The sequence below is a fragment of the Ipomoea nil genome, unplaced genomic scaffold, assembly GCF_001879475.1.
Source record: "Ipomoea nil cultivar Tokyo-kokei standard unplaced genomic scaffold, Asagao_1.1 scaffold1719, whole genome shotgun sequence".
Classification (NCBI taxonomy): domain Eukaryota; kingdom Viridiplantae; phylum Streptophyta; class Magnoliopsida; order Solanales; family Convolvulaceae; genus Ipomoea; species Ipomoea nil.
The window spans coordinates 400,542-424,215 of NW_017618147.1; the positions used below are offsets into that span (position 1 = coordinate 400,542).

The following is a 23,674-nucleotide window of genomic DNA, read 5'->3' on the forward strand; positions in this document are numbered from 1 at the left end:
TGTATGCAAGTTATGCAAGTTTTCCAGAAGATTTGTCAGACATGTTTGCTATAACCAATAGAGGTTTATATACTTATATTATATGCTAGTTATTATAATTATTAATATATAAATACTTAATCACTTTTACAAATATTTAATATAATAATAATTAATATTAATTTATATTATTTTTTGAGAGGTTGAATTGGTAATAAAAGTTTTTACAAACTTCTCCATGTTTAAGTGTAATATAAATATCACAATCATTACCTATTTTCGAAACTTGTGTTTGAGTATAAATACAAAAATTTTTCAAAATATTTTTCTAACATTTTTTCCCTTGTTAAATTATCTTGTTACAACTTTGAATAATTTCTCAACTTCTTGTATCTCATAAGTTTTATCCAAAATTCAAATTGCTCAAATAAGATAGTTAAAAAATTACTCCATCTATCCCATTTTATTTGTCTAATTTGGTTAATGATGCTTGACTGAAGTTATTTTTAATTCAATTTTTCATAATATTAAGTTTAATATATATTAGTATATAAAATTTATATATTTAGAAGTTACATAAAATACTATTAAATATAACAAATAATTAAATTTAATAAAAAAAAACAATGAAAAAAAGTTGTTTTTTTTTTTTTTTTTTTTTTGCTTAGTAGTGTAGTTTTTTTTTTTTTTTTTTTTTTTGTGATTTTTGAGGAATTTTTGTAAGTGTAATTAGGAAAGAGATAAAAAATGTGGGAGAAAAAAAAAAGAAAAAAGAAAACAAATTCTGACAACTTAAAAAAAAAAAAAGTAGAAAGTGCTTTCTCGTTCAGAGTGGCCGCCCGCTGGCAGCCACCCTCAACGCCCCATCACCACGCGCCTGTTGGGGTGGGCAGTGAGCGCCAAGCGCGCCTGCTCTGTTTTTTTTTTTTTTTTCTTTTTTTAATAGTTGACAAAATTTATTGTTTGGCAGGAATAAATAATTGCCTAAAAATAGCTTCCACATCACTAAAACATCAACTCCAAGTTTTTTTTTTTTTTTTTTTTTTAAACAAAAACCACATATAAATTACATTGATATGGATGGCCTGAGAAAATACAGGCAAATTATGCCGTGCAACCGTGTGCACCATGCATGGTGCACACGGAATTAGATCCATAATTTTTATACTATAGATTCATAATTTCTATATTATAAATTTATAATTATTGAACTCTATATTCACAATTACAAAACTCTATGTTCATAATTTTCAATGTTCATATTTTCAATTATTGAACTCTGTATTCACAAATCACTGAATTATATGTTCATAATTTGATAACTATACAGTTTAGAAATTATGAATCTATAGTATAGAAATTATGAATTTATAATATAGAAATTATGGATCCAATTCCGTGTGCACCTTACATGGTGCGTCCGGTTGCACAGCATAACGCTCCGAAAATACATCACTTGAAGCTCTTGATTCATTTGTTTCCATATGTTCTCTTCGCCCCAAGTTAAAATTTCCTAACAATGTTTTCAGCAGAATCAATTTTCACAAGTCATTAATAGCAAACGTGTTGGTCAATGTTACAAACCAAGTCACAATTACATTACATGTCCGTAAATGAAATGGCTTTAAACAACACCCATAGCTCTCAACTAGTAGGCTACGCAGTAGCAATTGCTTATCTTTCTACGCAAAGCTTGCATGGATTTTACTTACACTGTATGTAGCCTCACATATATCCAAAGTAAGAGGCAAATGAAAATAGAACCGTAAACTTGATAATAGCTAGCAAGTCAATTGCATGTTCAAAGAGATGCTAACAAGCAAAAATCCAGAGAAATTTGAGAACAGCAGTCAGATGAGAATATATAGAACTCGTGTATTGTACATCAGGAATTAATGACATAGTTGCAGTAATGCCATTTAGCTTGTGTACCGTTGGTTCACCCTGAATTGAAGCACATAAAAGATAGGATGTTAGCATATATGCACTCTTCAGCTTTTCAAAAGAAATCCCTATTGTTTTCAAGCAACAACATAACAGTAATCAATAGATACCCCTTGCATTCCTCCGCAGATGGAAATGTTTGCCTAAGATTTCACCAAATGGTGTCTTTGGAACTGGTATAAGCTTCCCAACTATGGCAAGAGGCCAGCTGTTTTAATCAAAATGCCAACAAACCCAAGAATCGTACATTAACAACATTGTACAAACGTACACCATAATTGGGAAAGGGTATGTACTATGTACTATGTAGGCAACCGAAAAGTGTAAATCAAACCACACTCGTAAAGCATGTTCTTAATACAAAAAGCTAAAACCAAACACCAACCTGATAAAGCCAATAGCAACAGACACAAGCCATAACTTCCAGCTAAGTCTAACAGTTGAAGTGAATTTCCCAAGAAACATGATTATAATAACCTGAGAAAGATAAAAGATTTGTATTAATGATATGGATATGAATGACTAAATTTCAAAAGGTAAAAAGCAAATAGCAGAATCACCTGAAGCACCAAAGTCAGGGCAACTATAGACACAAATAAACGGTTTCTGTGTACTCCTTCAAAAATATTGATCTCCTCAGGTTTTCGAGCATTAAATTCATTAAACACCTGTAAAAGGATCGTGCATAACTAAGTAAAACTTGGTTGCAATGATGCATCAAAATTAGGCAGAGACAGCTATGCATGCATATGAAATATTAAAATCTGAGGCAATAGCCTGAAGCTTCATCAGCTATGTGCAACATGGCATGAGCACGAAGTTTAGTGTGCATTGCATCCTCCATTGCTATATTAAGGACAGTCTTAGCAGCTCTCTTTGTTCCTACTAGAGACCCTCAAAGAGAAAATAGAAACTACAAACACAAGAAATGACTTTACCCCATGTAGCACAACAAAATACTCCATACTACCCTACCTAATTTGATTGCAGTGCTGATCAAGACACAAACATATAGCACACAACAGGACAAAGAAGCAACTCTGTATTAGGCGATGGTCACATCTATTATTCAAAGGACTTACTTGGCAAAGGACAAAGGAGTTGAAAATCAATGTATTCTTCACTTTGACAGCATGGTCACTGTTGTCATGCTCCAAACGCAGAATACTTTTACCTTGGAAGTTGAGAACTAGAAGAACAGTCACTTGATACAGAGCCTGCAGTTGTCAATCACCAAGATATAGCTCTCATAGAAGAAAACAATGAATGATTAAACAAGTATGAAAACTGAGAATTAAGTTTCAGATGAGGCACACCTGTATTATAAGGTTTCTCCACATGATATTTGTTATAAGTGGTTCCCTGAAATAACACAGAACTAATTTGATTCATGGTATTCCAAACCACCATAATACAACTGAACAAATAATTAACCACAATCCAACTAGAAGACAACTGATTGAAGCAGTCTACTTGAGCACAATCACATGGATTCTGACTCCATTCAGTCCTAATAAGTGGAAAACAAACAGTTTACCTTTGAGTTGTTATATAAAGTATAGCTTAATAAATTCAATAAAAACAAGTTCCAGCCTGATTTATACAGTTTAGAACAGAAATTACATGAATTCCTCAAAATAAAATACCCTTCAACCGCAAATTTAATCAGCCCAGCGAGTGCACGCACACACACATATGTATGTATGTATATATGTATATATGTATATGTATATATGTATATGTATATATGTATATATATATATATATATATATATATATATATATATATATATATATATATATATATATATATATATATATATATATATATATAACGCGTGTATTATGGATCAACCAATTAGATTGAGCATGAAATGAATAGCCAGTAAATTGCAAGTAGCTATAAAATCGCATATAGCACTGAGCCCAAGTCATTCCAATTCAACCAACAAGTGTAACCTTTGCCCAACTGGAGGCCTGCACATTAGCTGATCAGTTGGTGGCTCTGTGGCCAGAGCAAGGGCTCCTAAAGTGTCCATGATGAGATTTACCCAAAGAAGCTGCTTGGAGAAATGAAAAAGAAAGAATTGAAATATCAAACTAACACACAAGTCAAATAAGCACAAAAATAGAGTTATTAGTACACACCTGCACAGCATTCAATGGAACATCACCAGCAGAAACTGCAGCCACCACATTAATTATAAGAGCTGCAACATTTACAGTAAGCTGAAACTGTATGAATTTTTGGATATTAGCATACACAGATCTGCCCCATCGAACAACCTACATTTCATGACAAAGGCAAACATTAGTGTCAACATACTATTTTTATTCCTGGAAAGCTTTCATTGTTCCACTAGAAAAAAAAATAAAAATTAAACAAATAGTTTGTATGTGAGTTAACATCATTGATGGCATGAAGTCTTGGGATGGAAAACTCAGAAACTGATCAAAAGGAACCCAAGCTTTAGTTAGACTTCTACAATTGATACAATACATAACTAATGTATGTTTAAACGATGCCACCCTCTCAGTATCTTTCTGAATACAATGCAAACTTCCATTCAAAAAGTAAAGTAAAATAAAATAAAATAAACAAATAAATGCCACATTGACATTCTCAAACTTCTTGGTTTAGTTTTAACCACAGTTAAAAAAATTTCATACATCATATCCTGAACTTATCTATAGAAAAGAATCAGGTTTCATGGTTTCCAATTGAAGATCTGAGAACTTGCTTAGGAATGTGTATACAACCTTTACAACTGAAGCAAAATTGTCATCCAATATGATTATGTCAGAGCTCTCTTTAGCAACCTCAGTTCCTTGAATACCCATAGCAAGACCAATATCAGCCTATCGCAAGAAGTAACAGTACAACAAACTTTGTGAGGGAGCGATTCCAAAAACTTGAGAGGAGAACAGAAAGAGAAGAAATAATGCAGAGGAAATAAGAAAGAATTAAGACTTGGCTAAAACTGTTGAAAAGCGCGCACACACACACACACAAAAAAAAACAAAAGAAAACTGGAAATGTCCTTCCACCTATGTTTTCACAATTTAATGATGGATGTTAAAGCTACCTATGTGTCTAACAAAAATTTATAGATAATCTGAAATCCCCATTGTTCATGGGTCTACTCCTATATTTAGTGTATCATTCAGGGAAAAAAAAAATAAATTCAAATGGTGGACCACTCAACCACAAACGATTCTAAGAACAAAGAGAACATGATGCAATATGCAAGGGTCTATGCTCACCTCATGCAGAGCAGGAGCGTCATTAGTGCCATCTCCAGTTACAGCTACAACATGTCTATTTTTCCTCAATGCTTTGACAAGCAGGAGTTTGTCATTAGGAGATGACCTTCCCATGACCTGTAGATATCGATTGACAAAATAAGGCTATATCCCAGCTAAAGATGGTTTTAACAATCCAACCTCCACAACATACTGATATCTTCTCTGCAATCTCTTCCCTTTCAGACTCAGATAAGGCACGGAATCTTTTTCCTTCTATCAAGTTTGGTTCAGTAGCATCAGCATCGGATGCAAGTATCCCACACTCCAGAGCTATAGCTCTTGCAGTCTGAAGATTGTCACCAGTCACCATCCTTACCTATTATATTAGAAGAGGAAACAAAACAAAAAATAAACTTTAACAAACTAAAAATATCAGCACACAAGAAAAAGAAAATTAACCCCAATCATTATCACTAATGCAGTTGTACATTAAATATGAATGACTGAATACAAACACTGCATATCGTAAAACTTGCATTTAAATCTTCATAGATTCCATTAAAAATGTATATGTTACACTACATCAGGGTTAGGAGTTCCCTCTTATGGTATGAGGAAGTCGAAAGTTACACTATAACTGTTGAACAAGAAGGAGAAGTTATCTAAGTTCATGGTAATGAACAAATGAATGCTTATACATGTATGTATAGAGATGAAAACAACCTCTAGGTTATTCAATCTAGCTAGATGAGAACATACTAAAAGGATGTTTGGATAGTAACTGTCCAACCCTTAGTCCACCTTAACATATCACCTCTCCACTGGATTATGTATATCATAACCTCCAAGCTTGTTACAAATTTATTTAATCCTAGGCTACCTAAGAGATTTAGTGAATATATTTGCAAACTGGTAACTCAAGCTAACAATTGAGGTAACTATTTCTCCTGAAATAGCATTCACTTGAACAGAATAAGAGTCAATTTAATGTGTTTTCTTCTAATGGAAGATTGGGTTTGATAAAATATGTAATGTTAGATGAATAAGGGGTTGTTAGAGTGTAGTTAGAATTTCTCTCTATGCCTTGTCTTTGTTCTGTGGCTAGTAGCTTAATAGCTTATGTATAAATAGGGCTTCTTCCTGTACAGCAAGATACGAATATACACACTATTCTTCTATCTTCAGCACTTAACATGGTATCAGAGTGGGTCATTGACTTAGGGGCTTCTAAGCATATGACAGGTAACTCCAATATTTTTTCTACATATCTACACATCACTTCTGGCCATACCGTTACTCTAGCAGATGGGTCTGTAGCCACTGTTTTGGGTAAAGGTAGTGCCACTGCAACATCCTTGCTACCCCTTACTTCTGTGTTATATCTTCCAAAGTTTCCCTTCAATTTGCTCTCTATTAGTCAAATAACTCGTGACTTGAATTGTTCTGTTATGTTTTTCCCTGGCTACTATCTGTTCCAGGATCTTTTGACGAGGAGGATTATTGGTAAGGGGGAGGAGGTTGGTGGTCTGTATGTCTTTGAGCAGTCATCACTCGAGAACAAATCTACAGGTTTGGTGAGCAATGTTTCCCCCTTTCAGTTGCACTGTTGGTTTGGCCCGTCCATCTTTATCAACGCTAAAGAAGATGTGTCCTGGTTTAGAGTCTTTGACTATTTTGCAGTGTGACTCATGTGAGTTTGCAAAACATCATCATGTTCCCTATATTTCTCGGGTAAATAATGGAGTAGACTCCTTGTTTGAGTTAATTCATTCTTATGATTGGGATCCATGTCGGGTTACGTCCAAATATAGTTTTCGATATTTTGTAACCTTTGTTGATGACTTCTCTAGATGTACTTGGTTGTATCTCATGAAATCTAGGGATGAATTGTTTGATGTCTTTCGAAATTTTTGTGCTAAAACTAAAACTCAATTTAATAAGACTATACAGTGTTTGAGAAGTGATAATGCTCAAGAATATTTCATTTCAAGTCTTTTTCCAGCTTTATGAGTCAAAATGGTATCATACATCAAACTTTCTGTGGTTACACCCCCCAACAGAATGGTGTTGCAGAAAGAAAGAACCGCCATTTGTTGAAAATTGCCCGTGCCCTTTTGTTCTAGATGAAAGCACCTAAAGGCCCTGTTCGGTAACATAGTTAGCTTATCATCCAATTTTGGCTTATTTGACCACTATTAGATGTTTGACTTGGTTAAACAACCAATATTAGTGTTTGATTAATTAGGTTTTTGTAACAGCTTATTGCTCCAAAATGCTAAAATTCAAAAAGCTGCTCAAAGTAGCTTTTTCGATTGATTTTTTGAGAAAGTCATTTTGCATGTGATCACTATAACAAGTTGGGCATAAAAAACCGGGTAGATTACTTATGTAACAAGTTGGGCATGATCAATATCTATGCTCCAACTTGAGAGGCAGTGTTAGACATTATACATGGTAGGCATATATTTAGTCATTAGTCTATCATGATCTTAGGTATTGATTTCCAATCCCTACCATAGATAGTATCAATTTATTGTATATATATGTGATTAAGTGTATCCTTTTGTCTTAGTGTGAAATATACAGATTCTTCTCTTAGATTCTAACAATACCTATAACTACATCCCACTGAGTCTCAAACGGAGACATTTAAGAACTAACTAGCAACACTCATTGCAAATAACATATTAGGACAGGTCACTATCATGTAGAGCAGTTTCCCAAAATCTTTTTTATATCAAGTAGATCTTTGAATCTTTGATGCATCATTTTATTTATTTATTTATTTTTTTTAATATTTTGGTACATGCGGGGAGGGGCAGGGGAGGTTCCACAATTGTTGTGGGAATTGTAAATGAGGAACTCTGACTGTGCATGATTTACCTTAACACCAGCATTGGTACATAACTGCACAGCATCTTTTACACCTGGTCTGCAAGGATCCTGCATTGTACAATTGACAATTAGTCATAAACCGAAGAATCAAATATATGATGATGATAATGATTATAATAACAATAACAATAAGGAACTGGCATTAGATTTGAATCTTGGTACAACCAAACATCCAACAAGGACAAAATAAGTTGAAGTAAAACCACGAGGAAGTTTAATATAACACTAGAGTAAAACAAAGTAAATTTGTTTATGAAGAGCTGCCATATTTTTATATTATTATTTTGTGTAAGTATAGCACTGCCTTATTAATTTTAGAATAATTAGCATGGAAATAAGAAATGGGAAAACGAAACTAGGAAATGCTGGATACTAACTGAGAGGGAAACATACAAATATAATAAATATAAAAGTGTATTTGCAAATATTTTTTCTTTAAATATGCATAAATATTAATTGTTCACTAGTTTGTTTTTAGGAAGGGCATTTTGATTTTTTTTTTTTAAATTTATAAATTAGGGAAATGATCCTAAAACATGTTATGGAGTTTCTATAAGTTTTGTTGAGGAAGGAAACCTTTTCAAAATGTGAAAACACTCACCCTTAAAAGTTTCCATGCATCATAGAAGTTAGATAATCAGTTTATTCCAAAAGACATTTCTTTGGACATTATCAAGGATAGGGAGATAAAGAATGCAGAGAGCCTAAACAGTTCAAAATACTCAACTTTTAAAATTTCCAAACTAGAAAACTTAAATGATAGTAATACATGTGCAAAAGAATACCTTGAGCCCTAGGATAGCAAGTAAAATCAGGTCCCTCTCTGGTAAGTCCCACTGGTTAAGTTCCTCTTCGCTGGCAGGAAGTTTACCCACATCATAAGACCTGTAGGCAATAGCCACACAACGCAAACTATCTGCAGCCATATCTTCAATTGCCTTCTTGAAGGACATAATCTGCTGACCAAATTTGGCGAAATGGTCAGTGATAGAAAAATTATATAAGCTAACGGTAAAAAAAATAAAAAATAAAAAAATGCAACTACAGTCTACAGCATATATTTTCCTTTCTCCCTATAGTTTGGACATTTAACATATATATAGATTTGAAAGTCTATTGGAATACACAATTGAAACAGAAGATTATCCTTAGTTGTGTATTATCTTTCCATTCTTTATATATATGCTTAAACTACAATGTAAAAGTGCAAATGAAAAGCAAGGGTAAATGGGTAGTTGAGCACCAGGAAAAAAAAATGCAACTCCTTAGTTTCAATGCAAAAACCAACAAATTCTCAAACCTTATTTTCATCCATAGGCACCACCATTTCATTTGCATCAATATAACTAGTACAGCAAGATAGCACAATCTCGGCAGCACCTTTCCAGTGTATGTGAACTTCAGAATCTCGCTGCCAGAAAACTAAGATATAAGAGTGCAAAAAATAGATCTAGAAAGACTTAGATATCTATAATGTCTTCAGTGATGAATTCCCAATGCATAAGAAAATTAGAAAATACCACCCTAGGGTAACAAATTATAAATGAAAGCTAAAATTACAAAATTGAGTAAAATACAAACTAGAAATAAACAAATTTACAAGTAAATAGCTGACTAGCTGAGATTACCACTTTTACTGCAACACCACCTCGCTTTTTCTCCGAGTTGAATGGGAAAGCATGGATAATTGATGATCCAGATCGAACAGCATCAAATTTCAATCCAAGCTATATAAGCAAATATTTATTAATATACATATATCTCTCATGTACAGAAGTTATCAACTAACACCAAAAAGAGAAGTTACATCAATCCCAAACTGGAGAATGGCCTTTTCTGTTGGTGATCCAGAGATCTCAGCTACTAGACCACCCTGTCAAAGACAAGCTCAATAAACGCGAGTAGGTAAAAGTTCTTTCCTCAAGCAAAATGTTAGAACTAATAAAAATGCATTGCAATATACTAATGTGGTAGGAGGACAATTGCCGTGGATGGAAGAAGATACTCAAAAAATAATTGCATATGCTATATCACATAAATAATGAGAAATATATCATGATTTAAACACTTGATTACTGTTAAGTGTTGAAAGCTAGAAAGAACAGTGTGTATATTCGTATATTGCTGTACAGGAAGGAACCCTATTTATACATAAGCTAATAAGCTACTAGCCACAGAATTCAAAATAAACATAAGGCATAGAGAGAAACCTAACTACACTCTAACTACCCCTTATTCATCTACCAATTACTTTGTTTCTCATTTCAAGTATAATGAAGACACTGAATTGAACTGAACTAACCCTTAATACTAATCTAGTTAGACAGGCTAACATGTATTCTATTTCTCCACGATGAAAATCTTGTTCAAACAATATAATTTAACTTAGTTTAGAATGATGGAAAGATGAATCAAATGTAAAACTTTGTTAATATCTTAATCCTAATAGGAGAAACTTATCATTGTGATCATCACTGATTAATTTTTTCAACAATCAGGGGCCACTCTGCATTCTCTTTAACTATATTGAAATAAAATGAGGAAAGGAGCTCAAACTATACAATTAATTATGAGAAAACTCAGACTAAACTCTCAGTTCCTGAGGACTGTAAAATTATCAAAAACAAATCTAAGTTAAACTTCAGAATGCAATGAGATCAAAACCACAGTTATGAAAAACAAGTATGAGAAAATTTTCATTCAAATGCTAAGCATAGTGTAACTTGGATTATTTTATCCAAATCAACAAAGATCAAATTATTGTTAAATCAAGCCACAACTTCAATTGAATTTCCTCGAGTTTCTAAGATTCTTAATTTAATTAACACAAGTTTCTGAGGTTCTCTTCCTTTGTCAAATTAACCAAGGGTTGACAAAATATCCAAGTTTCCTTCGCCAACCTTCAGTCAAATTAACCAAGGGTGACTGAATAAAACAGGAAGAATGCAGCCATTATTGGGATCACTGATGAGTGCAATTTGTTGCCCTATACTTTAAAAAGAAAGAACAATTAAAAGATGCTGTCAACTAATAATGACCCCTTCCCATGTGAATATCAGTGTCCTAATATAAATCTACAAAAAGAAAATAAGGAATCAAGTTTTTTTTAAAAAAAAAAAAAAAAAAAAGAACATATAGAAAAATAAACACAGTCAACCTAAAGAGTACTCTAGGTCTCTAGCCTTTATCAGCCTAAATCCAACACACACTGTCAATAGTATTAAACTATTAATGCAATGCCTTCAAGGAGAAGAAACAATAACTTTTGGAGGATAATAAAGGTGTCATCAACTAAGATTGATCCATTCCCTCATGAATATCAGTTGCATAGTAGGAGTCTCAAGTACAAAATTTAAAACATAGACTGATGATGAACTCACTCAACCAAAAGACAACTCTAAACTTTATTAGTCTACCTCGGGCAAGAAAACACTGCCAGTTGTATTCAGTGCAATGCCTTCAAGGAGAAGAGACATGGTATTTGGAGGCAATCTTGATTTAGCATCAGCTAAGTCAACTCTTTCACCACAGATGTGAGCCTCAACCACAGTCATCTGAAAAGAAGAAAATGTTAAATACAAAGGGTGAAAGATAGTCGCCAACCTTCTCTTCTACTCCACTCGGAACCACCCCCCCACACACACACCCCAAAGCAAAAAAAAAAAGTGCTTGCTGACCTGATTCAATGTTAAGGTTCCAGTTTTGTCACTGCAAATGGTAGTTGCAGAACCCATGGTTTCACAAGCAGATAGTCTTCTAACCTGCATTTGTAATTGTTTTCTCACCACATGCAACCACAAAGTGCCTATATAAAATGTTATAGAATATTCTGTGTGATTGAGTATCCTATATTTTAGGAAACTAGAATATTAGCATACCATATCAGTCTAGATCAAGCTAGTATTTAAGGGGAGGTTGACTAACCCTAAAGACATACAGAAAGAGGGAGAACTCTCAAGAGGTATTCTTTTTCTCTCCTAGTACTGTAACATGGTATCTGAGCCTACACGATAAAGGGATTTTTTTTTTTCGCTCCGCTGCCGTCACCACCCAGACAGAAAGGTTCGCCGGCGACCGGCGACCATAGCTGCAGATTTCGGCGTCGATCTAGGCAGCGCGTGAGGCTCACGCGCCGCGGCAACCAGCCGCCACGCGCCCCACGCGCCGGCGCGTGCGGGCATTCCGGCCACCGGAAAATTTTTCCGTCGCATGTTCCTGGGTCGCCTAAGTCCCTTCTCCTCGGTTCTGGACTTAGTTTGGACCTTCGCCGCTCCGGTTCTAAGGTTAGGTTGTTTCGTACCCCTCCAGGCTCACTTTTAGGCATAAATTCTGGTCTGTTTGGGCTCAAATATTTGTGGGTATGGCTGAGAATAAGTCTGTGGTTGTTACTGATATAGTTCCTGTTAGTTCTAAAATCACGGATTGTAAGCTTAATGACTCTAATTACTTGGAATGGATTCATGTCGTTAAACTTTATCTTACTAGTATGGATAAGAGTGACCACTTGTCCAAACCTTTGGCTGACCAAGATGCTTCTTGGGTTCGAGATGATGCCCGTTTGTTCCTATAAATCCGTAATTCTATTGATGAGGGTGTTGTTGGGTTCATTAGTCATTGTGCCTCTGTTAAGGAGTTAATGGAGTATTTGGAATACTTGTATGCTGGAAAGGGGAATGTCACTCGAGTTTATGATGTTTGCAAGTCTTTTTTCCGTACTGAAAAACGTGATTTGTCTCTCCCTGCATACTTTATGGAATTTAAGAAGACTTTTGAGGCACTTAATCAGCTTATGCCATTCACTGCTGACATTAAAGAGCAGCAAAACCAACATGAACAGTTGGGTGTTCTGAGTTTTTTGGCAGGTCTCCCTTCTGAGTATGACACGGCGAGGTCTGCAATTCTTAGTAGCTCTGCAATCCCTTCTCTTGCTGATGTTTTCCCACGTCTAAGTCGATCGGTGCAATCGCAACCAAATGTGCTTGAGGCTACTATCCCGTCAAACAATGCTCTTGTTGGCCGTCATCCTCGCAGTGGGAATGGTAAAAATTCTCAGGGATACACTTCTGGTGGTATTGTGTGTCATTATTGCCATAAGCCTGGCCACATAAAAAGGGATTGTCGGAGATGGTTGAGGGAACGAGGAAATCCGACTGCTAATGTTGCATCCACCGCTGAGGCGTCTTCCAAGACGGTCACTGTCTCTGTTGATGAGTTTGCTGAGTTCTCTCAGTATCGAGAATCTTTAAAGCGTTCATCCTCCTCTTCAGTCACTGCTATTGCTGACTCAGGTAATGCAACTACGTGCCTTCTCTCATCCTCCTCCAAGTGGGTTATAGACTCGGGTGCCACGGATCATATGACAGGTAACTCTAGTTTGTTTTCCACACTTTCTTCTCGCCCACATAGTTCCCCCGTCACCTTAGCAGATGGTTCTACCTCCCATGTTCTTGGGTCCGGTACCATTACGCCCATCCCCTCGCTCCCCTTGTCTTCTGTCTTGCATCTACCTAACTTTTCGTTCAACTTAATTTCAGTCAGCCAGCTTACCCGTACTTTAAACTGTTCTGTTACGTTTTTCCCTGATTATTGTCTGTTTCAGGATCTTTTGACGAAGAGGGTTATTGGTAAGGGGCGCGAGTCTGGGGGCCTCTACGTTCTTGACACCACGAGGCGAGGGCTTATTGCTTGTTCAGGTGCTGTCACTCCAGTCGAAGCTCATTGTCGTTTGGGGCATCCGTCCCTTCCCTTGTTGAAGAAATTGTGTCCGCAGTTTTCTAGTTTGTCTTCTTTACATTGTGAGTCGTGTCAGTTGTCCAAGCACCATCGTGTGCCTTTGAGTCCTAGAGTTTACAAACGAGCGTCTGCTCCTTTTGAGTTAGTACATTCTGATATTTGGGGTCCGTGTTCTGTGACCTCTAAACTTGGTTTTAAGTATTTTGTTACGTTTGTTGATGATTTTTCCCGAATAACATGGTTATATCTAATGAAGTCTCGTTCTGAACTTTTTGAGGTGTTTTGTGGATTCTGTGTTGAAATTGAGACTCAATTTGGTGTTCCTGTCAAAGTTTTACGTAGTGACAATGCAAAAGAATATTTTTCTTTTCCCTTTGTCTCTTATATGCGTAAGAAGGGTATGTTACATCAGTCCTCTTGTGTTGATACACCTTCCCAAAATGGGGTCGCTGAACGCAAAAATCGACATCTGCTTGAAACTGCAAGGGCCTTGATGTTTCAAATGGGGGTTCCCAAGCAGTTTTGGAGTGATGCCGTTTCCACAGCCTGTTTCTTGATTAATCGGATGCCCTCTGCGGTCTTGGGTGGGAAAACACCTTTCCATACTCTGTATCCTTCAAAGCCTATGTTCCATGTTGACCCGCGTATATTTGGCTGCGTGTGCTTTGTTCGAGATGTCCGTCCCCATGTCACCAAGTTAGATCCCAAGTCTTTGAAGTGTGTGTTTCTTGGATATTCCCGTGTGCAGAAAGGGTATCGGTGTTACTCTCCTGAGCTTGGTAGGTACCTTGTTTCCATTGATGTTGCCTTTCATGAGGACGTCCCTTTCTTTCCTTCATCCCCAGATGCTGTTCGTAAGGGGGAGGAGGATGATATATTGATGTATACGGTAACGTCGTCTGTTCCTTCCCCTGTTCCTACCCCTCCTGTCTTGCAAGTGTATTCTCGTCGACCTCGACCTGACACACTCGTACCGGCACCGCCTCCCATTCCAGACTCGGTACAGACTCCGTGCCCTGACACCACCTCTATGTCATCAGATCCAGTCTTAATTGATGACCGTCCGATTGCCACCCGGAAAGGTAAACGTACCTGTACTTATCCTATATCCTCTGTTGCATCATATGATAGGCTGTCACATGCCTCGTGTTCTTTTATTGCTTCCCTTGAGTCTATTTCCATTCCTAAGACTGTTAGGGATGCCTTGTCCCATCCTGGGTGGCGAAATGCCATGATTGAGGAGATGAACGCTTTGGATCACAATGGTACTTGGGAGTTGGTCACTATGCCTGCGGGTAAAAGATCTATTGGTTGTAAATGGGTGTTTACTGTCAAAGTTAATTCTGATGGATCTGTGGCTCGATTGAAGGCTCGTCTTGTGGCTAAGGGATATGCCCAAACTTATGGAGTTGATTATTCTGACACTTTTTCTCCTGTGGCTAAGCTTACTTCTGTCAGGTTACTCATTTCAATGGCTGCCATTCATGATTGGCCTTTGCATCAGCTTGATATCAAGAACGCCTTTTTGCATGGGGATCTTCATGAAGAGGTGTACATGGAGCAACCTCCTAAGTTTGTTGCTCAGGGGGAGTCTGGGAAAGTATGTCGTCTTCGGCGATCGTTGTACGGGCTGAAACAAAGTCCACGTGCATGGTTTGGAAAATTTAGTCAAGTTGTTGAGAAGTTTGGGATGGTGAAAGGCAAATCGGATCATTCCATGTTCTACAAGTGGTCCAAAACAGGTATCATCTGGTTGGTGGTTTACGTAGATGACATTGTCATTATAGGGAGCGACACCGAAGGGATTTTGTCTCTCAAGTCATTTCTTCACAGTCAATTCCAAACGAAAGATTTGGGACCACTAAAGTATTTCCTGGGTATTGAAGTTATGAGGAACAAAACAGGTATATTACTCTCCCAACGAAAATATGTTATTGACTTACTCTCTGAAACAGGAAAACTAGGTACTAAACCATGCAATACTCCCATGATACCGAACTTGCAATTGTCAAAGGAAGGGGAATTGTTTGAAAATCCTGAGAGGTATAGGAGATTGGTTGGGAAGCTAAACTACTTGACCGTAACCCGTCCAGATATTGCATACCCAGTTAGCGTTTTGAGTCAGTACATGTCATCTCCAACTATTGATCACTGGGCAGCTGTAGAGCACATCTTGAGTTACTTAAAGGGAGCTCCGGGACACGGAATTTTGTATAAGAATCACGGTCACACTCGGATTGAGTGTTTTACTGATGCGGATTGGACAGGTTCCAAAGAGGATCGTAGATCAAGAACTGGATATTGTGTTTTCTTTGGAGGTAATCTGGTTTCCTGGAAGAGTAAGAAGCAGAATGTAGTCTCTCGTTCGAGTGCAGAGTCTGAATATAGAGCGATGGCACAATCAACGAGTGAAGTAATGTGGATACACAACCTTTTGTATGAGTCTGGTTTCAAAGCTCCAATTCCTGCAAAGTTATGGTGTGATAACCAAGGTGCTCTTCATATTGCATCAAACCCGGTGTTCCATGAACGAACTAAGCACATAGAGATTGACTGTCATTTTGTACGTGAGAAGATACAACAAGGGTTAATCTCCACAGGATTTGTGAAGACAGGAGAACAACTTGGGGACTTATTCACGAAGGCCCTTACTGGAACCCGAGTCAGTTATTTGTGTAACAAGTTGGGCATGATCAATGTCTTTGCTCCAACTTGAGGGGGAGTGTTATAGAATATTCTGTGTGATTGAGTATCCTATATTTTAGGAAACTAGAATATTAGCATACCATATCAGTCTAGATCAAGCTAGTATTTAAGGGGAGGTTGACTAACCCTAAAGACATACAGAAAGAGGGAGAACTCTCAAGAGGTATTCTTTTTCTCTCCTAGTACTGTAACATAAAATATGCAATATAAAATGCACATGAAAGAAAAATTAGTAATATAAATATTCATACCAAAGCCTTATCTGCCATCATTTTTCTCATTGAATAAGCAAGCCTACAATACAATATTCAGGGAGTATGTTACAGTGTTGCTGAGAGTAACTAACAAGTGCATGGTAGGAAAAATAGTACCTGTAATTCATGTAATAAAAAAAAAACACAAAAAGAAATAGAAATGGGAAGAGGTCAGAGAATTAGATGAAGAGATTCATGCATTGAGAGTCCAATTATTTTTAACGCCCAACTCTTGAGACAGCTGAAACAAGATCACTGATTGCATCACATTGGAAATGATCAATGAAAAAGTTCAACCAAAGCTTCTGTACAGTTTATTAACTTAGTTTTAATAGAATGGATAAAATGGTAGAGGACTATAATTGGGGTGAACTTACGTCAGAGTGACAGCTAAGGGAAGACCTTCTGGTACAGCCACAACTACAATGGTAACCTAGAGATTTATGTTATGTTAGTAGAACGTTTAAACTGATTGTACTGAAAACAAAACAAAGTGTACATCCAAACTTACAGCAACAGTAAAGATTTTTATAGCCCCATCTACAGCATCACCAACTCTAGTCCTCCCAGCTTTAAATTGTACAGTACCATCTGGATTTTTGGTGTGCCCAGTGAAAAATCTGTAAATTAAACGCTCAGAATCATGAGTAGTGGAACACTAATGTGGACATCACAATGAGTATGTTGAACTGCATTCAAGGCATACCTGACCATAAGGACAACCAGAACAACTAAAGCTATCATGAGCCCAGCAATCCCAATAAATGTTGCAACTCCATTTAAACGGACCTGGCAACATACATAGAATTATGGATGTTTATATTGAAACATTATTAGTATTCATAGACCTAAAGATTAGTTTCAACCTGAAGAGGTGTTTCTTCTCCATTATCCTCTGAAATGCTAGCCATCAGCAATCCCCATTCTGTATTTCTCCCAACACTTATTACCTGTAAGAAGACATTAAAACATACATAAATTAGAAAAGTTCACCAGTTAAGGGTCAAAACTGTTGAAGATGCCAGACAGTATAATGTTGTAAGTAGGACTACAAGCTTTGTCTCAATAAAGTTGCAACAGAATTAAATTAAAATTGCCATAAGAATTTTGGTAACCCTATAAAAGATCAGATCAACAGCAGAGGAACACTAATTTTCTATTGCATATTTGCATTTGAAGCCACCAGAATGGTAAGATATGACCAAATAAGTACAGACATACAAAACTCCAAGCACAAGTAGACCTAGCCAAAAACAATTTATAGACTCTTTCCCAAATTTCATTATAAAACTTTATTTTCCAACATGCAATTAACCAACTTTGAAGAATCATATCTGTGAATATTTTATAGATATGGACATAATATATATCCACAGAAATCCATTTAAGTATACTTTCTAAAGAAAAAAAAAAAAAAAAAAACAGTTGACAGTTTGGAGGTCACTGCAGGGAGTTACAACTTAGTAGAGATTGTCAATTTTAACATGATTGATAAAAGTATTGTTGCCTTCCTGCATCATATCCATGTCCCCAGCCTGCATCAGAATCCTACTTTCTATATTTCAACAGAACAATTAGAGAACAATAAATTAGACAAAATTACTATGCACATTGACTGACTTCGTATTCGTACCATGTTTGTACCTCAAAGTATCACTTCTTTCACCACGTTTCATGAGTTAGACAATCAAGATTAACTAAAAGAAGTTAGACAATGACAATTTCATGAAGGTAATCTGAAGAATAAAGTAACACAAAGTGCAACTAATGTCCATCCACCATGAAATCGAAAGAAACATTATAAAAACTTTTACCAGCATGGTCCCATAGCCATCTGCTACTTTACATCCAGACATCAGAAATGGTGTTTTTGAATCTTTATGTATCTGGTAGAACAAAAAAATTCCAGTTAAATAAGAAGCTAGAGATGATAATTGAAAGATCTTCAAATAGAACTCCCACGAATACTCACAATCTTGCTTTCTCCAGTCATGCTTGATTCATCAAGTGCCAGAGAGTGTCCAGAGATTACAAGTCCATCAGCAGGTACCTGAAATAAATATTCTGAGCAAGGAAGTGCAGAGGTGTAGATAAGATCCATGAGTCAAGAGTCTTACTAGGGGAAGAAAAAGATTCAGTTCACCTGATCACCAATTTTTAGAGGTACAACATCACCGACAACAATCTCAAATATTGAGATTGGAACTCTTCGTCCATTTCGAATCACCTGTGCATTTTGGACCAAGAACTGTAAGCAGAAGGAAAAGGACAGCAAATGAAGAAAACATGACAATTTAAGAGATACCTCTATTTGTATATTTTGCTTCTCTTTATTCAGACTTTGGAACTGAAGTGATTGCTTGTAGTCACTAACAGCTGCATAATGAGTACAGGGAATCAAAACAAAAAAAAAAAAAAAAAAAAAATCAAAAAATAATAATAACAATATTATTATCATTATTATTATTATTATTATTATTATTATTATTATTATTATTATTATTATTATTATTATTATTGTTATTATTATTGTTATTATTGTTATTATTATTATTGTTTTGTTCTTGTTCTAATCATCATTATCTTTATCATTGTGGTGTCGTCATTATTGCAAAAAGATATAGATATTCATTTCAGATCACATATGACAAGACAAAAGGTCCTTCCACCACTTCTTCCGTGGATATGTGTTTATAAAATTGAACATAAGGTATTCTCATAAAACCAAGAACAGAAACAGCCTACAAATTCAATTGAGAAACAAAAGATTCATACAGAAAGTTGTGTGCCAACTGCCAATATGTGTTCAACAAATGATTTCAAGGTATTCACAGAAGAAACAATAATGAAAAGGCCTCCCTAGTCCAATAGTATATAAATTCCAATGAACAATTACTCCACAATTTTATAAAAGCATCTTTACTAAATAAAAAAAAAAAAAAAAATATTGAAATAATGACATAGTCTAGAAATGAATAAAATAGGTAAAATAGTGCTTTAAGCCAAATCATAAAACTGACCACACTCTAAACCACTGAGCAAGCACAAGCAAATGAAATCTTTGGAATTGCCCACAAGGGCTAAGATCAACCTAAAGAAGAGTAAAGAGATAAAGCTTCATGTGAATCCTATACCTGTTACAATTATGACAATGATGACTGCTAAAGCAATGCTCCCACCATCATACCATCCTTCTTTTAGACCCTTAAAGACATAAGATAAGATAATAGTAAGTAATATATTACTAAATACACACACAGAATCAACTGTCTGACAATGCACAAATACTTTGACGAAGTGCCTTGAACTACCTCTGTCTTTATGCCTAGAGCCAAAGAGGCAGCTGCAGCTAACATCAAAATTACCAAAGTCTTATCCTGACAAGCATCCCAAAGAAACATCTGCAATTGCAGTAAAGAAAATAGCTTCATAATGATATTAAGAGAGTAGATTTGCTTCAACCCATTATATAAAACTATCAAAAAATAAAAATAAAAAAAATCATTGTTAAATCTTTGGATCAATACATACCCAAAAATTCCGTCCCTTCTTCCGAGGATATGTGTTGGATCCATATCTGTTCTTTCGCTCTAACAAATCTGCTTCGTCACCATGTATTCCTTTTTCTAAATTTGATTTCAACTTTTCTGCCACGCCTACAACCTAATGCAAGACCACCACAACATAGAGAGAGAAGAAACACTATGATTAGCATAAATGCCTAATATTGATATATGGTTGGAAAAGAAAAAAAATGAACTCTTATCACAATCAACTTGCCCCTCCATATTGCTGAAGAGCAGAGAAATCGAGTTCTCTGGACATTGATGCCAACTCCCCTGCACTGACATCAAGTTTAGTGTCTAGAGGTTGATCTGTTGGCAACCGTTCAATGGCTCCTGGTCCCAATATGAAAATACATAAGAACCAAAGCAGCCTTTATAGCAACCCATAAAGCAAGAAATCTTCATTTATGATACTTGCTCAGTATTTCAATTACATACTGCTAAGCTTGTCAAAATATGTGATTCCATTTAATATGGAGTACTTAGATGTGATCAAAATACAGTCGTTTTGCTGTGCGTAGTTCATCAAATTGCTTTCACAGTTTCACTGCTCAAGAAGGATTGACAATAACATAACATATAACAGGAAAAAATAGAGAATACCTTGCTGAAAAAGTACAATTGCCTGATAAAGCAAAGGAGACTATCACATCAGTAAAGTGAACAGAACAAATACCCAAACCACTGGAATTGAGAACAAAAGTTTACCCGTTGGACTTCAATATCTTCTCTAATCCTGTCTAGCAATTTCTTCTTTGCTTCTTCTTTTTTCAAGTCTAAAGTATACCGAAACCTTCGAGAAGCATTTAAGACAAGTGCAACTTGCTGAAAAGAAGTAACGAATTTTAATTCTAGGTTAGGCACCCTCCTCAATTAAATAATCAAGAAGACTGTGATTGGAGTAAAAAGATGTATTCCTTTTTAAAATCTTCAGGTGATAAGTGAATATAGCAACAGAATTATCTTGCTAGGCAAATTCCAACTTAGAAGACTAGCAAACATAAGCCAGTAAGACATTTATTAGGAAATTACATAAGCCTGGAAGACATTTGTTAGGAAATTAGGACAGCTAGTATAAAAGGAAATGTCTAACCAAATAGTATGGTTTGACTTCTTCCAGCCTTTTGGTAACTGCATCCTACTTTTGAAAGGGTAACCATCATTTTTAATTACTTTGTCTATACTCCATAATAAGTAATAAATAACTTGCAGTGTCAATATATCCAAATTAATCAATACACACTATAAATAATTCCAGGGCTATTATCAAGCTCAACAATGGAAATCTGCTGCCTTAGATGATTAATATCAACACTTTGCATTAGGAAATTCCATTCTGTGAAGTGCGAACACTGCCTCTTCTGAGACAGGTATCCTAAAGTGGATGTTCACATTAACCACCATCCTAGTCAATAAGTCACATTGCAGGGAAAGAACCCCTTCATCTTCTGAGCTAGAAAATGACATGTTTGGTCACAAAATGAAAAGAGATCAAACATGAAAATAAATAAATAAATATAAATATATTAAAATTATTTCATTTATTTGTTAAAACTTCCATATATATATATGTGTGCGTGTGTGTGCAGCATCAGGTGCGAACTTTGAAGTGCACCACAATGCATTTTATGATACTTACAAGTATCACTCAAAAGTAAACTTCAAAAATAATAAACTGCATAACAAAAACTTTAAATATGCAAAATATAATCAATAATCAAAAGCGCAACACAGAACTTCTAAAAGTGCACAATATAATCATTATAAGTACACATGTTAACACATTCGCACCACGGCACCTATATATATATATATATATATATATATATATATATATATATATATATACTTAATGGTCATTTACCATCCCACCGGTCTCCCAAGGGAGCACTAAAGAATGGAAAAGAAATACTGTAGATAGTAATAGACCAAAACACTCATACAGTCGTACTACCACTAACACAGAGAGTTGCTTAACCGTTCTATAATACCTTCCCCTTCAAACTGCCCCTCCTCCTCCCAACTAATAAAAATAAAAATAAAAATACTCCGTAGTAGTAGTAGTAATAATAATAATAATAATAATAATAATAATAATAATAATAATAATAATAATAATAATAATAATAATAATAATAATAAGAGGAAAAGGAAAACCTAAGTGGATCGAAAGACATATTTAGAAGTGCAATTTAAAATAATAATAAAAAAATCATAAAAATATCTGATGAAATTTTCAAATAACAAATTGGCAAAATTAATAGCAACTGAAGTTCAAAGTGAAAAGAGGCGCCAAAAAGAAACCAACAAAATACAAACATATAACACTGTTACACAGGCTTTTGAGTTCCATTTTAACAGCTAAATGCAAGCTAAGAAGCAAAATATAAAATGAAACAGTGTACGAATGACAGCTGAAATAGAAGCATAAACATAGGGAGAGAAAGAGAGAGGGGATAAAAAAACTGACCCTCCATCGTTTCAAACTGTCTATCGTGGCGCTCTTAGTACGGACAATATCAAACGGGCGACAAATGCAGATATCAAGTGGGCCACCGCCGCCGTGGTCGTCGGAATGGCCGCGAGTGTTTCCCGACTCCAAATCGTCGTTGCTGTGGCGGCGATAGGGCGAGCCTTTGAACTCATCCATGTCGCTGCCTCTACTCATCTTCGGCTCTCAGAAGCAGGAGAAATGACACAACTAATACACAAACTCTGTATGATCTCTAAGTAGAATAAGGAATAAAGTTGAAAAGTGAAAGTTAACAGCGAAAAATGTAGTAGTAAATGTGAAAAGCAATAAAGTGTTGCTTGAAGAGATGGACGAAAGAGGCAGTGCCAGAGAGAAAGGGATCAGGCGCTCAGCTGCTGAGCTGACTGTTAATTTCTTTCAATGTACGTACGAGAATCTCCAGGAGGGGTGTTTGAGTTTCTCTCTCCCTCCCCGCGCTTCTTTTGGTTTTCAGATGTTTTCCGTTGCACTAACGTCGCAGTAGCAGGGCGGATTGTGCGACTTCCTTTCCACTTAAGATATTCTTCGTGCAGTGAGCAAATTAGGTGCTTACTTGAAAGTTAAGACATATTTTCCATTAAAAAATCTTGTAAATATTTTGTCCAATTCTTTTTTAAAGAAAAATGTAAATTTTAGTCCTTAATTATTATTATTATACTATATATGACCAGTCCATATCCACTTTTAAATTTATTTGAAAGTTATTGACTCTGTTACATTGTAGTATCTATTCATTCATACTTTCTAAATCTGTTGAAGCACAAAAAGTCAACACCACCTCCATTGAAGCTCGATCTCATGATCTCCCATATAGGAGAGTCACTACATGTCATCTGAGC

General features: G+C 35.7%; 1 protein-coding gene across 1 annotated transcript; it reads right to left on the reverse strand.

Annotated features, from left to right (window-relative positions):
* Positions 1-1,509: 1,509 nt before the first annotated feature.
* On the reverse strand, positions 1,510-23,267 carry LOC109191719 (calcium-transporting ATPase 9, plasma membrane-type-like). The gene is made up of 34 exons (XM_019342369.1): positions 22,794-23,267; positions 21,032-21,148; positions 20,927-20,948; positions 20,538-20,656; positions 20,289-20,420; positions 20,069-20,158; positions 19,892-19,961; positions 19,063-19,133; positions 18,901-18,984; positions 18,730-18,807; positions 18,572-18,643; positions 17,624-17,707; positions 17,464-17,546; positions 17,269-17,377; positions 17,135-17,190; positions 16,755-16,797; positions 11,742-11,825; positions 11,481-11,618; positions 9,872-9,937; positions 9,693-9,791; positions 9,365-9,475; positions 8,850-9,020; positions 8,053-8,112; positions 5,381-5,545; positions 5,188-5,304; positions 4,684-4,782; positions 4,072-4,209; positions 3,883-3,983; positions 3,240-3,285; positions 3,006-3,140; positions 2,484-2,591; positions 2,309-2,400; positions 2,034-2,131; positions 1,510-1,923 (listed from the first exon to the last, which is right to left on the reverse strand). The coding sequence occupies exons 1-34, from the start codon at positions 22,989-22,991 to the stop codon at positions 1,919-1,921; spliced, it is 3,261 nt and encodes a 1,086-aa protein (XP_019197914.1). The 5' UTR covers positions 22,992-23,267; the 3' UTR covers positions 1,510-1,918.
* Between the last annotated feature and the right edge of the window lie 407 nt (positions 23,268-23,674).

Excerpts from the sequence above, each read along its gene's own strand:
- LOC109191719 (XM_019342369.1), bottom strand. The coding sequence starts at position 22,991 with ATGAGTAGAGGCAGCGACATGGATGAGTTCAAAGGCTCGCCCTATCGC. Across the intron at positions 11,619-11,741 it reads GAACCTTAACATTGAATCAG|ATGACTGTGGTTGAGGCTCA; the intron begins GTCAGCAAGCAC and ends TCTTCTTTTCAG. Across the intron at positions 9,476-9,692 it reads GTGGTGTTGCAGTAAAAGTG|CGAGATTCTGAAGTTCACAT; the intron begins GTAATCTCAGCT and ends GTTTTCTGGCAG.